A 14235-nucleotide genomic window follows, 5' to 3' on the forward strand; every position below is an offset into this window, starting at 1 on the left:
TGACAAAAATTGTTGAATTTTTTATGTGGAAAGATTTTCCTAAGATTTGACCTAGTGACCTAGAATTTGACCCGGGATGACCAATATAAAAATAAGCAAGATATTAAGCAGACAAATATTCTGACCAAGTTTCATCAAGATATGAAAAAAAAAATGTTGAATTTATGACGTGGAAATATTTTTCCTAAGATTTGACCTAGCGACCTAGATTTTGATCCGGGTTGACCCATATAAAAAATATGCAAGATATAATGCAGACATGCATTCTAACCATGTTTCATCAAGATCTGATAAAAATTGTTGAATTTATTACCAAGAAATATTTCTTCTTAAGATTTGACCTCGTGACCTAGTTTTTTTACTTGAGATGACCCATATTCATATATATTCAAGATAACATGCCGACAAATAGTCTTACCAAGTTTGATAACCATTGGATAAAAACTCTTGATTTTATTACATAAAATGAAAACTTTAACGCAGAATTGGTAACACCCGCCCGAAAGACAACCCGCCTGCCCAATTTTCGCCATTCTATATTTGATGAAAAATCCGGCTCAAAGTTACATTTGTTGCCAGAATCTGACCAAATATACATGTAAACCCGTAAAATGAAAGAATCATCTATTTTAAACATCAATCCTTTAACTTTGTTTTTATCCAAAACATACTTACTCTGAATGAAATTGTACACTTGTTGTTAGAAAATATTTTAAAAAATGTTGTTTTGAAAAGAGTAAAAGCATAACAATATTTGAATCATACTATTCTCTTATATGTTAAAATAAGTTGAGATTGAAATTTAAAGTATGTTCGTGATATTGAAGCCTGAGGCTGATTTCAATAACCAACTTAGATCTATCTTAAGTTTTAAGAGTAGAAACTGAGTGTTTTACTTAGACTGTTTGATTAACTAGCCAATAAACTGAATGTAATCACTACGGTATATCTTAGGATAAGGATAAGAATGATATTGAATACTGCACCTAGGCTTAAAAGTTCACTTCTCTTAGAAGAAAGAAAAGTAAGAGAAGCAGTTAAGACATTCACAAGTCATACACAGCCTCAATACCTGTCATGTTCCTTCTCTACGAGGTGGTATCGTGCACGGAAGGCGACCAGATGGGCGTAGTACGCGGGAGCGGGAATTGAGACACTGCGCGTACACCGCACATACGTATGGCACAGCTGGTATGTCAACATCTGAAGCTCGTCTGCAGAGAATCGGTTGTCGTCCCAGAGAACATGGTAGTGGGAGGGGCGACTGGTACCCTGGGGGAACACAAAGTGGGAGTCATAATTAGTTCATGGTAATTATAACATTTTCAGCATGGTTGTAGTGTTATTTATTCAGTTATTTTGCCATAATTTAATTCAAATCAAATCTCAACATTTCCATGACAAGAAAAACAGAAGTTTTTTACAATTTTTTTTGCAAGTGTATCTAATTTCCAATTTATTGTGCATCTCTTAGACCCCTAAAATAAACTTGATTAATATAAAGTTATAAATATTAAATTCAGACTGGAAGTCCTAGAAAAAACTCTGAATACGTAAGCAAAATAAACTCACCTGTATACCAGCATGGCTACACAGGTAGAAATCAAACTCAGTGGGGTGAGTGATACCAACATCAACGGTGGTGCCGGCAGGGATGTTACCGCTGCGACCTATCTGGTCCTTGCGGTCGGCGCAGAACAGGCGTGTGTGGTGGCGTTTCTGGACTACAATGAATGTAATACCAGGCTGGTAGTCGGCCTCGAGCTTCATGCAGGCTTCACGGATTGCTCGCAGTTCATGGGATAGCACCTGCCATAAAAGAATATCATTATGAAATTCTTTCAACCGTCAACAGCAAAGAAATGGAAATTAAATACGGTCTCAAAAATGAACACCAGTTTTTCTCAGGGGAAGGGAGAAGACCATAATATCCCCTTTTTATGGGAGGGGGTGAAGTTTAATAGATGTGATACATTCAGGTGAATACAATTTCTAGCAGTAACTAATTTAACTACAGTAAAACTGCGATCGCTCGAGGTCGCCAGGGACCGAGCCAAAACCTCGAGGGAACCGATGTTTCGAACGACCCGATTTTCAATTTTCCAGTTTGATATGAAATATCTTTCAGTGTATGTTAAGTTTGAAGTCGTCAAACAGACTGTTTACTAAGACAACGATTATGTGTTGCGTTGTGGAAATCGCTAATATGTTCAAATGTTGACGTAAACTAAATGTAAAACGCAAAAGAAAAAAACAATAAATGAATAAATAGAAATGTTTATTTTAACAATTTTTTTTTTTTTCGTAACAGGCAAATTTGAATGACAGTACATATTGTGGCATTAGACAGATTTAAGTTTCGCAAAATCAAGGATTGTTGATTGGCGCATTTTGTCGGTTTTGCGAAACTGTTCAATCGTAATGTGACGTGAAAGCGTACAGAGCGTCTGAAGATCACGGTCAGCATCGGCAGTGAATTCAAAGAACCTTCTGACCACATCTAAAGTGTTAACTTCTCGTCATAAACTTCTCATAATGACCATCTCAAATGCCCATATCAACTAATATCGGTCATGCGTTAACAGTGAAAAACGGTTTTTTCACACCTTATCAAATTGTCTTTCAACTGTCATTGCAATTTTTACAACTTGCGAAAATTTTAATACCTAGCAATTGTATGTTTATTTTGGGATAGCGGTCGGGAAAAAGTGTGAAATTATGTCCTCGAGGGAGCCATAAGGTTTTGTGCACGATTTGTGTACTTGGAACCGAGGATATTGCTCGACTGCTCGACATAATTAGGTTTCGATGCAGCGTGGGTATATTTTATATGAAAATAGAAGGATAAAAGTTTCGGACCAAGCTCCGACCTCGAGGGAACGCCGGTTCTCGAACGACCGCTTGTTTGAGGGAACGCAGTTTCACTGTATATTCATTTATATATGTGCATCTTATTTTAATAAGGTAAATATGTACAAGCTAAATCCCCCCTGACTTTGACAACACATTCATGTATTTACCCTACTTACGGACTGGAACTGTCCCTCAGAGACACCGTCCCTGTAGAAGATGATACGTGTCGGCTTGAAGCGTGTCGCCTTGTAAAACTGTATCAACAGCTCCTTCACCATGGATGCCAGCTCCTGGATGATCTCCTGACGGTGCTGCTGGACTCGCACAGTCGCCGAGTACCGGCTAGGGTGGGCATCCATACTTGCTACAACCTGCGTTTGGAGTAGGGGATTCATTTAATTTTCATCTCACTTTTAAATTTTCTCATGTCACTAAGAACCTTATTAGTTTTCATCCCATTGAAATGTTGGATGTTAACCCTAATAAAGTATCAGGGATGTGAATGACCTTTATACGAAGGGCTGAAACCATTTGGGCGTAAGGTTTTCGAGGCGCTATAGGCCCCTTATGGGATTCAAAAGGGGTAGAGATGAACCCTGCTGTAGAAGGAAAACTGGCTTTTCGAAGCCCGTTTGAGGGCTATCCTGACAACCAAAAGTTATCTTTCCCTAATCAGTTAAAAATATATGACAAAAAAATAGTGAAATTCTTTATATTATTTTATTTTTGGTCTCTAGCCATTAGACACACAGACAAATCACATCCCTTAAGTATGCCTTTAGCAATGCAGTTGGAAAATCCACTCAATTTTATCACTTCTGATCTAAGGTATATATACACCTTGTTGATTTTAGCTTTTTATTTGGATCATAATGGCACTTTAATTATTATTTAAAAGATTAAACATCTTCAATTCAAGTAAAGGTTCACAATGCGCTTGAATACCATGCTTTCTATATAGAGAATCAGATATGAGAAAGTAAAATATGCACAGGCTTTCATACAACAAGGTTTGTTTACATTTGTTCATATACTCACAGCAGCAATGGATGGTTTGCTAGCGTCACCTGCGGGCGGATGGGTCACGTCCGCGCCCAGGAAAATCACGGGCTCTCTAAACACGGTAGGACTGCAAGTAGACATGTACATGCTGGATAGCAGGGTGGAGAAAGAGATATGAATGTAGATGAGAGACTGAAGGAATTCATTCATGCATGAAGATTGAATATATGAAATGGGGTTTTTGAAGCATCAATTGGAGATTTTTCAAGGGTGATCAAGTAATTATATTGCAACCAATTGTATATAACAGCTAATTATTTATAAACCTGGCATGTTGTTTTCTGGTTAGATTGCTATTTTAAATGATTTGATTGGTTCTGATTTATTGGATAAATATTTACCAATTGATACTCTTTTTGGCTAACTATAAGCAAACCAATGAAATAACCTCTTTATACTAGGGATGGCAACGAGTACCCGAGTACTCGATTGAACGTCCGAGTACTCGAGTACCAAATCACTACTCGAGTACTCGGAAAAAAATAATCTATAAAAATCACCAAATACACGATTTACAGACAAAATATCAGATCTGGTTAGTTGCCAAGAGGACAATTTACGGTCGCTCTAATCCCCACTGTGTACAAAATTGACCTCAATCAATTAGTTGACAGTTGTTGTGATAGTTGCAAACTGTCAACAAAGGACCCCTATTTCAAATTAGCACTGATGTCAATTAGCGAAATTTTGATAGCCGTACTTTCACCTACACAATCCTATTGCATACCAATTAGAGACCTTTCACCAAACAATGGACGCTAACGAGCGAAAGAGTATCGAGAATTGATTTCTTAATGGGCGTATTTTAACTATTTTTGCAATAATTATCACAATTGATTGGTTGATATTTTAAATCAAGAATTATGAATATTGATGAGGTAAACAAGAATTACGCAGTACGAAAAACTATCATTTAAAAAAAAAAAAATTTGTATAGTAAACAACTGAACAACTGAACTTCGTATTGAATTTCGTTCACTATTTTTATGTATGCTGTTAATTTTCATTCATTGTAATTCTGATTGTTGTTCATTTCTGCAGTGCAAACTTGTATAAAATGAAACGAATAAGACAAATTAAAAGCCTGAAACAACATTTGTTTTCTTTTTATATAATTTTTTTTTTAAAATACGTAATGAAAGTTTACTTTAAAGGTGAAAATGACCAATAATATGACCAACGCACAATATACGTCATTAACGATACATGTATACACAATCTTGTCTTTGCGAACACATAATCAATTTTTCCGAGTAATCAGGAACCGAGTACTCGATCGAACGATTATCCGAGTACTCGAGTATTAATTTTACTACTTGTCGCCATCCCTACTTTATACATGGTATTTCTAAGCAGGAAAGTCAGTCAGGGCTTGACTTAAGGTCAATTAATGTCATATGAAAAATGAAAGGGCCATTCAGATTCTGAGATGTAGCTATCATGCCCAACATACAGTGTAAAAGATTTCCATTCCAATAGAGGAGAGCCGTGCATTGGTTCAGAAGTAAGTTCAGACTTACAGCTGCGATGGAGGGGCGCGTTTTATCCCCTGCAGGGGGGTGGGTTACACTCCCGCCAAAAAATATCACTGGGGTGCGAAACATTGACGGCCTTCAAGTGAACAAGGAATATTTTTTACACAATATAAGGTGCAGATTTTGAAGAAATAAATTTACAAGCTCACTAAATGTTTTTGATTACTGTCTTTTACACCTCTTGGTACACAGTAGCTTCCATTCACAAATACAATCCACCAAGTGGACTGTTAAAGGACTCGATAATACAAAAACCAAGTGGACTGTTAAAGGACTCGATAATACAATCCAAGTGGACTGTTAAAGGACTCGATAATACAATCCAAGTGGACTGTTAAAGGACTCGATAATACAATCCAAGTGGACTGTTAAAGGACTCGATAATACAATCCAAGTGGACTGTTAAAGGACTCGATAATACAATCCAAGTGGACTGTTAAAGGACTTGATAATACAATCCAAGTGGACTGTTAAAGGACTTGATAATACAATCCAAGTGGACTGTTAAAGGACTCGATAATACAATCCAAGTGGACTGTTAAAGGACTTGATAATACAATCCAAGTGGACTGTTAAAGGACTTGATAATACAATCCAAGTGGACTGTTAAAGGACTCGATAATACAATCCAAGTGGACTGTTAAAGGACTTGATAATACAATCCAAGTGGACTGTTAAACGACTCGATAATACAATCCAAGTGGACTGTTAAACGACTCGATAATACAATCCAAGTGGACTGTTAAACGACTTGATAATACAATCCAAGTGGACTGTTAAACGACTCGATAATACAATCCAAGTGGACTGTTAAAGGACTCGATAATACAATGTTAAACGACTCGATAATACAATCCAAGTGGACTGTTAAAGGACTTGATAAAGTTATTTATAACTGAACTTAATCATTGTGGTCAATCAGCACAAGCCAGCATGCCCATCACTGGCAATTTAGAATTGCTTTCTTGGCTTGCTCAAATTCTGGATTTATGTAACAGGGTTTCTTGAAACTGTTTAATGCCTAGCACCAGGGTTAGAATGCAGGGAAGCATTAGTAATGCTTTTAGCCATAAAACATACATTTTTTCACATAAATATGAGAAAATGCTACCTGATCATTTGTCAGCAGTTTTTATCACTGCTTTCCAGACATTTACTAAAAAATTGGCCCATTCCAAGACAAAAAAATAAAAAAGTTCAAAATGGTCAATCTGCGAGAGTGCAGCCAAAGGCTAACACGTAAGATGTTGAGCTTGTTGATCAAAACAAAAATTTCTTCCAATGACTAAAGTAGTATATACAAGATTTATTTTTCCCCAGGAAACATTTTATAGTCGCTATACCTTTAACTTGAAGCAGAAGTCAATATGGTTTTTCATTTACTTTATGAATTAAAGGGACTAGACACCAGATGATACAATTACAAGAGAAAAAGAAAATTGTCAAAAACTTACATAAAATTGACATCGTTGTGTACAACACAGTGAATCTTACTTACTGATGTATCACTTTGCTTACGACACATGCATCTTTTGCAGATGTTTCCAATTGTAATTAACTACTGTTGTCTATCAGGTTAATCGCAGTAAGTTTAAAAAAATCGTCAGTATGTTTATCTGTTCTCATAAACAGGTATGATTTCAACTGGGAAACCGTTATGCGCTATTTTAAACGGGGAAACACATGTGAGGCAGCAACATGATTGTTGCGTTTATTATTTTAATAATGTAAAGTGATATATCATCGGCCTCCGACTAGCTCGCATTGACAATTGAGGAAATACTGTATTTGGCGATTTTTGGAACATCAGGCCCGGATTTCTCGAAACTTCTTAAGTCCTTTATAACAGGATTAAGCTAAACTCACTATTTTTGCTGTTCTATAATATGCGTTATATTTACAGCTTTAAGTGGTTTTAGAAAATATATAAGAAAAATCTGTATGCTTATTAGAAGAAACCATTTTTTATCTATCAAAAATCATTTTAAGTATGTATTTGGGCTAATTGAAATAAGCGACTTAAGCCTGTTAAGCTTTAGAAGTTTCGAGAAATTGGGGCCAGGTGTTTAGCCCCTTTAAGGCCAAGGACTGTTTAGGCTACTGGTATAGTTAACACCCTGTTACAATACTTGGTACCCACCGTATACTGGGGAGGAGGATGTTGTTGATGCCTCCCAGTTTCACGTTGATCTTGAGGCACAGATTGGAGAGTGTTTGAGGCGTGGTCTTGTTCACATTCTTCGCTTGAACACACTGGGTTGCCAGCCCAAACATGATATCACCCACACGCTTGACCTCAGCTGAAAAGTAACTCAATGTCATGACACAAAAAGACAAACAATCCGATTATATCTATAGAAAAGTTGGAAGTTTTCTTAAATTTACCAGAATCTACATCAAATAAACAAGTTTTCTGTTATAAACGTTGCCAAGGATTATTGCATATAAACTCTGTAGGACCTATGAGGTCATGCCAGTTACATACCATACACATGCCTCTTGCCAGGCAGGACTACAATTATTAAATTAAGGCCCTGATAGATGTGTTTCAAATATTAAAACATAGGCTCAATTATTTAGAGACCTGTTTCAAATTTATACATGTATTGCATGACCTTATAAACTTAGGTTACTAATCACACACAGGTCTCTTGCCAAGCAGGACTACAACTATTACCTGAGGCCCTGGTAGGTCATCTATGTTTATCAAAACAACGGCTCTACTTTTGGAGGCCCTGTAGCATACTTTTCACTGTACAACATATGAATCTCATTCCAGTAACTTACCATAAACAGGCGTCTTGCCAGGCAGGACTACAACTATTACTTGGAGGCCCTGGTAGGTGTTCTTCAGATATCGGAACATGGGTTCCACCTGGTCGGGGCCTGTAGCGTACTTGCAAAAGCATGGCTGGCCCAGAATCGGCATTCCTGCATCATTTGAGATCCGCTGAAGCTGCTGGGTGAAGTTCCTGTGGGGAAGGAAAGTCAAATAATTTGAAAGAGAGGAGAAATTGGTCATTTGTAATAAAATATGATCAGGGCTAGTGTCTAAAGAAGAATTTTGAATCCTCTGTTTTATTTCTTAACTTGTAAATGATTCCCAGTTGAAGACTGAAAGCTTTTTATGTGAAACTAGCCTCTGAACTGTCAATTATTAAACAATGTTAAAATTCAAATATTTTGATAACTACATCATTAAACAAACTATGAGGTATTTATTTATCTAGGAAAACCACTTTGCCCGGAGAGTCATACTATCTGCATCCATGGATAAACTGTTTTTCAGACATATGGATAGAAACAATAAATTTTGTATGATACAATATTAAAGGTTTTTTTTTTCTCTTTTACTATTTAAAAAAATTAACTACCGGTATTAGTTATTTAGTATTCTAAACGAAACAGTTTTTACAAATATGAATATAAACTGTTAATGGAGAACAGGCAAAACGAAGTGTTAGTACTGAATATATATCAATGATAATATGAAGAGATAATACTCCAATCCTTTATCTGAAGACTAGAATTGATGTTTTCTTCTACAAAATATTCAGCCATGAAATCAATCTAACAAAAGCAACTCTAGTTTGTTTCTGTCAAAAAGGCAACAAACAATACTCAATCCTGAGCTATGGTCTTTGCCATGTGTATACTTTGACAGTCATGGTTACAAAGCTTTATAAGAATACCTTGATCATTTGTTGAGTTATGGCCAAAGGTTCAAGTTTATGCAAGACTCTACAGCAGATGACCCAAGTGTTCAATATCTCAACAGTTCTTTTAGCAAAACAGACAAGCTTAACATACAGGCGATACTTATTCCCCGCATGTTCCCATTACAGTTAACCATACATGCAGGCGACCTTCCTGAGAAGTAACAAGCTACATGTATTGGAGAAGTCAAAGATCACATATGCCTATAGCTGTCCTGTTAGTGGAAATGTTTTCTTATCACCAAGGGGAGGAAAAAGTTTGGTTCCTAGTCTGCATGCATCGGGGTTTTATTTTGTTATAGTTAAAATATATTTCTTTAGACAACAACAGCTGTCTTAGGACAAAGCCTTTGACTACTGCCTGCTTTAGAAATGAATGCATTAATGATGTATCATATACATCTATCAAAAACATTTATCAGTGTGAGATATTATGTCACTTTCCACTTTAACCAAACCAGTCTTTACCAGTTTTGCATAATTAGCTGCTGGTTCCCAGTATGAAAGATCTGAGGAAGTGTCACTGGTAGGGCCTGAGCCCACAACCTCTTTAGTAAGAGGTGCTAGACATACACACACCAACATACCCTTAAAAGGGTGCTTTCAAAATATTTTTTACCACTATCATACCAAGTGGCATTAACAGTTAACAACTATCATAAATCAGTCAGGTAAACCAAACAGTCAAGCATTCTAAGGACAAGAGAGCGGTTGAGAAAACGCTTGTATGTTTTTGTGTGTGTTTTTCCCCCCAGTTCAACAAGGCTCGTATCGCAACAAACATATAAGCCAGAGTTATGGGCCTTCCTACACATGTTGGTATTGTCTCGTGCAACATGTGTACCATGTTTCACATGAAAAAATGCTTTCTAAGCTTTTAACACTGACAACACAAAGGCTATTGACAATACCTTCACTTTTTCTACAAAAAGAAGATTTAAGCTAAAAATGAACATAAGAACAACTACACCGCTACATCCATATTATATACTTGGAGGGACCCCTTTCTATAAATAAATCACCTCAAAGCAGTTGAGCAAACTCACACCACAAGGCAGCAACATGATGATAAATACATGTATGATAAATGGAAGTATGAATCACCACGATCAATATAACCTTATTTTTGTTTACTTTATGAAAAGGGCTTCAAGAAACAAGTTGACCACTTTCGTAATATGAATTCCACCTACCATCTATTCATGTATATAATTGCTTGCAGGTCAATGAAAGGTAACGGCCAATCATTCTACCTATTTCTGCATGTAAATTCTGCCTAAAAGCATTCTAAGAACTTCGAGGACATTTCATTAACAGACTTGTAAAAAATATATATCGTAAACTCAAGAATTTGAAAATCATACTATTTCGATCATACAGTACATGCGTAGTTAAGATGAGACCAAAGTGGCTATCACTTTCAGGCAAAGTCCTCAGGAAATAACACTAACATATCGAGGGGTGAAAGCGAAAAGGTTCCATCTTCTTCTTCATTTAATGTCACTTAGAACCTTTTCTCATTCACCCTTTCATATATGACTATTTGTATTATTTGGCACCACATTAATCATGAATCTTTTTAAATTCATGAGTTGTGCTTTTCTTAATCCTTAATCATTTGGGGGATTCAACTTGTATAGCTTTGTCTTTGACAAAATGGCAACAGGAAAGTTAATATACATGTATAGAACTTTTCCAATTACGATTCTACCACTTAAATTCAAAGAAAAAAACTACGGAAATAAATTTACTTATTAAGACCGCACTACAACCATGTAATGATGACCAGAATGAATTTTTGATCACATGACCTCGTTTAATTTTTATCACATAACCATGATGAAATTACAGCATATGATCAGGACTAAACCTGATCACATGACCATGATGAAGTTACACCACTTGACTAGGACTTATTTTGATCGCATGACCATGATGAATTTTCATTGAATGACAGATGATTTATTAATCAAGGATGATTTTTGATCATAAATGAACCAGTTACTCTGAGGACATTCAGATCCATGTTGCAAGTTTAATGAGTGATAAAATTATTCATTTCAATACTCAGAAAATCTTGGAAAGGGATGTTCTAGATTTTATACTTTTTTTACATAAAAGTAAAAAAATTCTCCACTAGAAGTTACTTTTATCAAATTTAAGCACTTCTATTAATCCCCTTTTTGGTTAGGAAATTATATATGTTTATCAATGCTCAAACAACATGGAAAAGTATATATCCACAGGCGAAATGAATTGTTGGATGTAAAATGAATTAATGGCGCACAGCATGATGGGAGAAGAGGGGAAGAGGTAGGGGGCGTGAATGCGTGTGGTGCGAGACAGCGGGTCACACCCACCTGAGGGCGTCCTCGCGGACCGTTCGCTGAGGAGCGAAACACGCTATAGCCCACACGCGTATCTCAATGCCGCTGTAAAACTGTTTACCACGCATGTCCCAGACTCCATCGCTGGGAACCACCTGGGCTTTACTCTAAACAGAACGACAAGTTAGCTCGTTAGACCAACTGTTGTTTGTTGTACGTGTTATTCTCTAACATTAACTACCCCAAAAGTGAGAATGATGCGTGAATACAGATGAAACGCCGTCTCAGAAGTTTTAAAAATGAGATGTTTATAATCCGACACATTTGCATACCATGTTTTCTACGTATTTAAAATATTACATTTTGATCAGCTTATTCAAATGTATCACAAGCCATTCTCACTTCTTACACAGCAGGGGAATATTTTCTGCAACCGGAAGAGCAGAAAAATTCCCCCTGCCTCGGAACAACATTAGTATGTGGAACGGCCGTTACAGGTACGAACCTAAGGGCATCTTCTCTCACAGTTCTCTGAGGGGCGAAGCAGGCAATAGCCCACACCCGAATCTCTATCCCGCTGTAAAACTGTTTCCCTCTCATATCCCACACACCTTGATTGGGGATCGCCTGAGCTTTCGTCTAAAAATAGTAACAAGGTGTTCCCTGTCTTAAAATAGACACCAAGTGATTTTCTTTTCTGACTTAATATAGAATCTTTGAGACTTTAATTTCTTGAATAGACATTGACCTGCAAATAAACATTCGGACAGAAAAATAACTGCTTTTGTTTGAATACAGAAAAAAGCATCCTGCGTAAAAAGGTCAAAATGTAGTGAAAAAATGAAATTTTACAATAAAAATACCAGGCCCAAATATCACAAATAATCTGTGTCATTCCTTTATCTAAAGCTCAAATCATTTTACAACATTACAGCATGGATCAGATATAAAACTTATAAAACATGATAAAATGACTTGAGATTCAGATTGAGAATTGACTTAAGTACTTTTGTTATATTAGGGCCAGGCTGCTTTCGTTTTGCAAATCAGACAATAAAGAGTTTGCTGAATAAAATAAATATGAAAAAATCAAGCTTTACCATTAAATTTTTTACATGAAGTTTACAAAATGAAATTGCACAACATACAGGTCCTATTTCGTGGAAAGCTACCCACACCCACCCATAGTGTGTAGGACATGAGGCTAAAATGGTCTAAAATCTTGAAATTGCATAGGAATTAGCAAAATGTAAATATTTATAATTGTATTCAAATTTTAAATGTATAAAGTTTTCATTAGGTCAATATAAATTAATTGCTAGATTTTCAAACATTTTTTTTTAAATGGGACTGGGCTGACATTTTTTTTTCTTCTGAGATGACTGTTTCACCGTTGCATATGTACCATTGAATATGTGTCTATGCTCTTTCTTATTGCATTAGGGACTATATTCATGAGTTTCTAGGCGAACCACGAACACGATCGGGACAATTATCCTTTTTACATGTGAATATTGTACATCGACACGATAGGAATGAATAAATGCCATTCGCAGACAGAACTGGACTGATATGAAAAGACAAGACACAAGTTCAAAATTTTATTCGAGTCAATAAATTAAAAGGAGCAGCGAAAAAAAAGGGCAGGGATGAAAATCTAGCAATAAATTTAAAGTTGCCTTATAAACAAAATTTGTTATGTTTATATGTTTCTGTAACACTTTTACAGCATTCCATCATTCATATTAATGTGATGTAAAGATGTGGCGCACCTAAAACATGAGATAACTGCAACGCAAGAAAAGCATGATAAACTGTTTGCAAGACATTCTTCCCATCATTTTCTAGAAGAAATCAAAACTGCTTAATAATTTATGGAAATTTAACTCTAATATTATAATTGGCCCAAAACAAATGCTGCTGTATAAAAAGACTGACTACCGCTTCTTGTTAACCTAAATGTTCACATTTGAGCCTACTGCCCCCCCGACAATTTTGGTATCATTTGAATGGTAAATAATATGGTGGTCAAGACATCCAAAATTCACATATTTGTGGGCCAGATACATTACGGGTGAATGTCTTGTCTTTATGCACAATTACATGGAATACATGTACATAATGTCAATAATAATAATAATTATAATAATCATAATAATAATAATAATAATAATAATAATAATAATAATAATAATAATAATAAAAGTAATAATAATACAATTTAAAAAAATACATTATCACTATCATAGAAGAACTTCAATACTGATATCATTTAAGATTTAAAAATGTATCATTTAAGATTTAAAAATGTAGTCTTAATCAAAACGTATCAAGGAATATGTTAGACTAAATAGTTTTTTTCATCAGAAGGTATTTTACTGCTTAACATGGTAATTTCACAGCATCAACCATTTCCCATCTTTCCTACGTACCCTGCCGCCATACTGTATTTTTGGCGGGTTCAGCACACGCCCGTGTACGTCAACCATCTGTGGGATGATGCTGATACCAAACGTCTGTAGGTATGGGTCTGAGTTGAAGTTTGCCTTCCGCACCTGGGGGAATACATGTGACATATAATTATGGTACACATTAACATGGTGTTCTACCATGCCATCAACTTGCAAGTCACAGTCATCATTAGATATTACTTTGATTTAAATGGATATACAAGGCTGACAAAAAGAACTAATGACAAAACTACTATAGATATTACTTTAAAATGATATACAAAGCTGACAA

The 14235-nt window shown here is 35.8% G+C and overlaps 1 protein-coding gene across 1 annotated transcript in view; it reads right to left on the minus strand.

The window, feature by feature from the left end:
* The window catches only part of LOC128205090 (protein argonaute-2-like), a 38751-nt gene that overhangs the window by 4225 nt on the left and 20291 nt on the right, over window positions 1-14235 (minus strand). The window contains exons 13-20 of the mRNA XM_052906508.1: window positions 13926-14048; window positions 11999-12132; window positions 8238-8422; window positions 7591-7750; window positions 3892-3982; window positions 3030-3224; window positions 1573-1809; window positions 1073-1272 (exon numbers count right to left, since the gene is read on the minus strand). Of these exons, the coding sequence (XP_052762468.1) occupies window positions 1073-1272; window positions 1573-1809; window positions 3030-3224; window positions 3892-3982; window positions 7591-7750; window positions 8238-8422; window positions 11999-12132; window positions 13926-14048 (1325 nt within the window). The remainder of the gene's footprint in view (window positions 1-1072; window positions 1273-1572; window positions 1810-3029; window positions 3225-3891; window positions 3983-7590; window positions 7751-8237; window positions 8423-11998; window positions 12133-13925; window positions 14049-14235) is intronic.

Source organism: Mya arenaria, chromosome 10, assembly GCF_026914265.1.
Source record: "Mya arenaria isolate MELC-2E11 chromosome 10, ASM2691426v1".
Taxonomy (NCBI): domain Eukaryota; kingdom Metazoa; phylum Mollusca; class Bivalvia; order Myida; family Myidae; genus Mya; species Mya arenaria.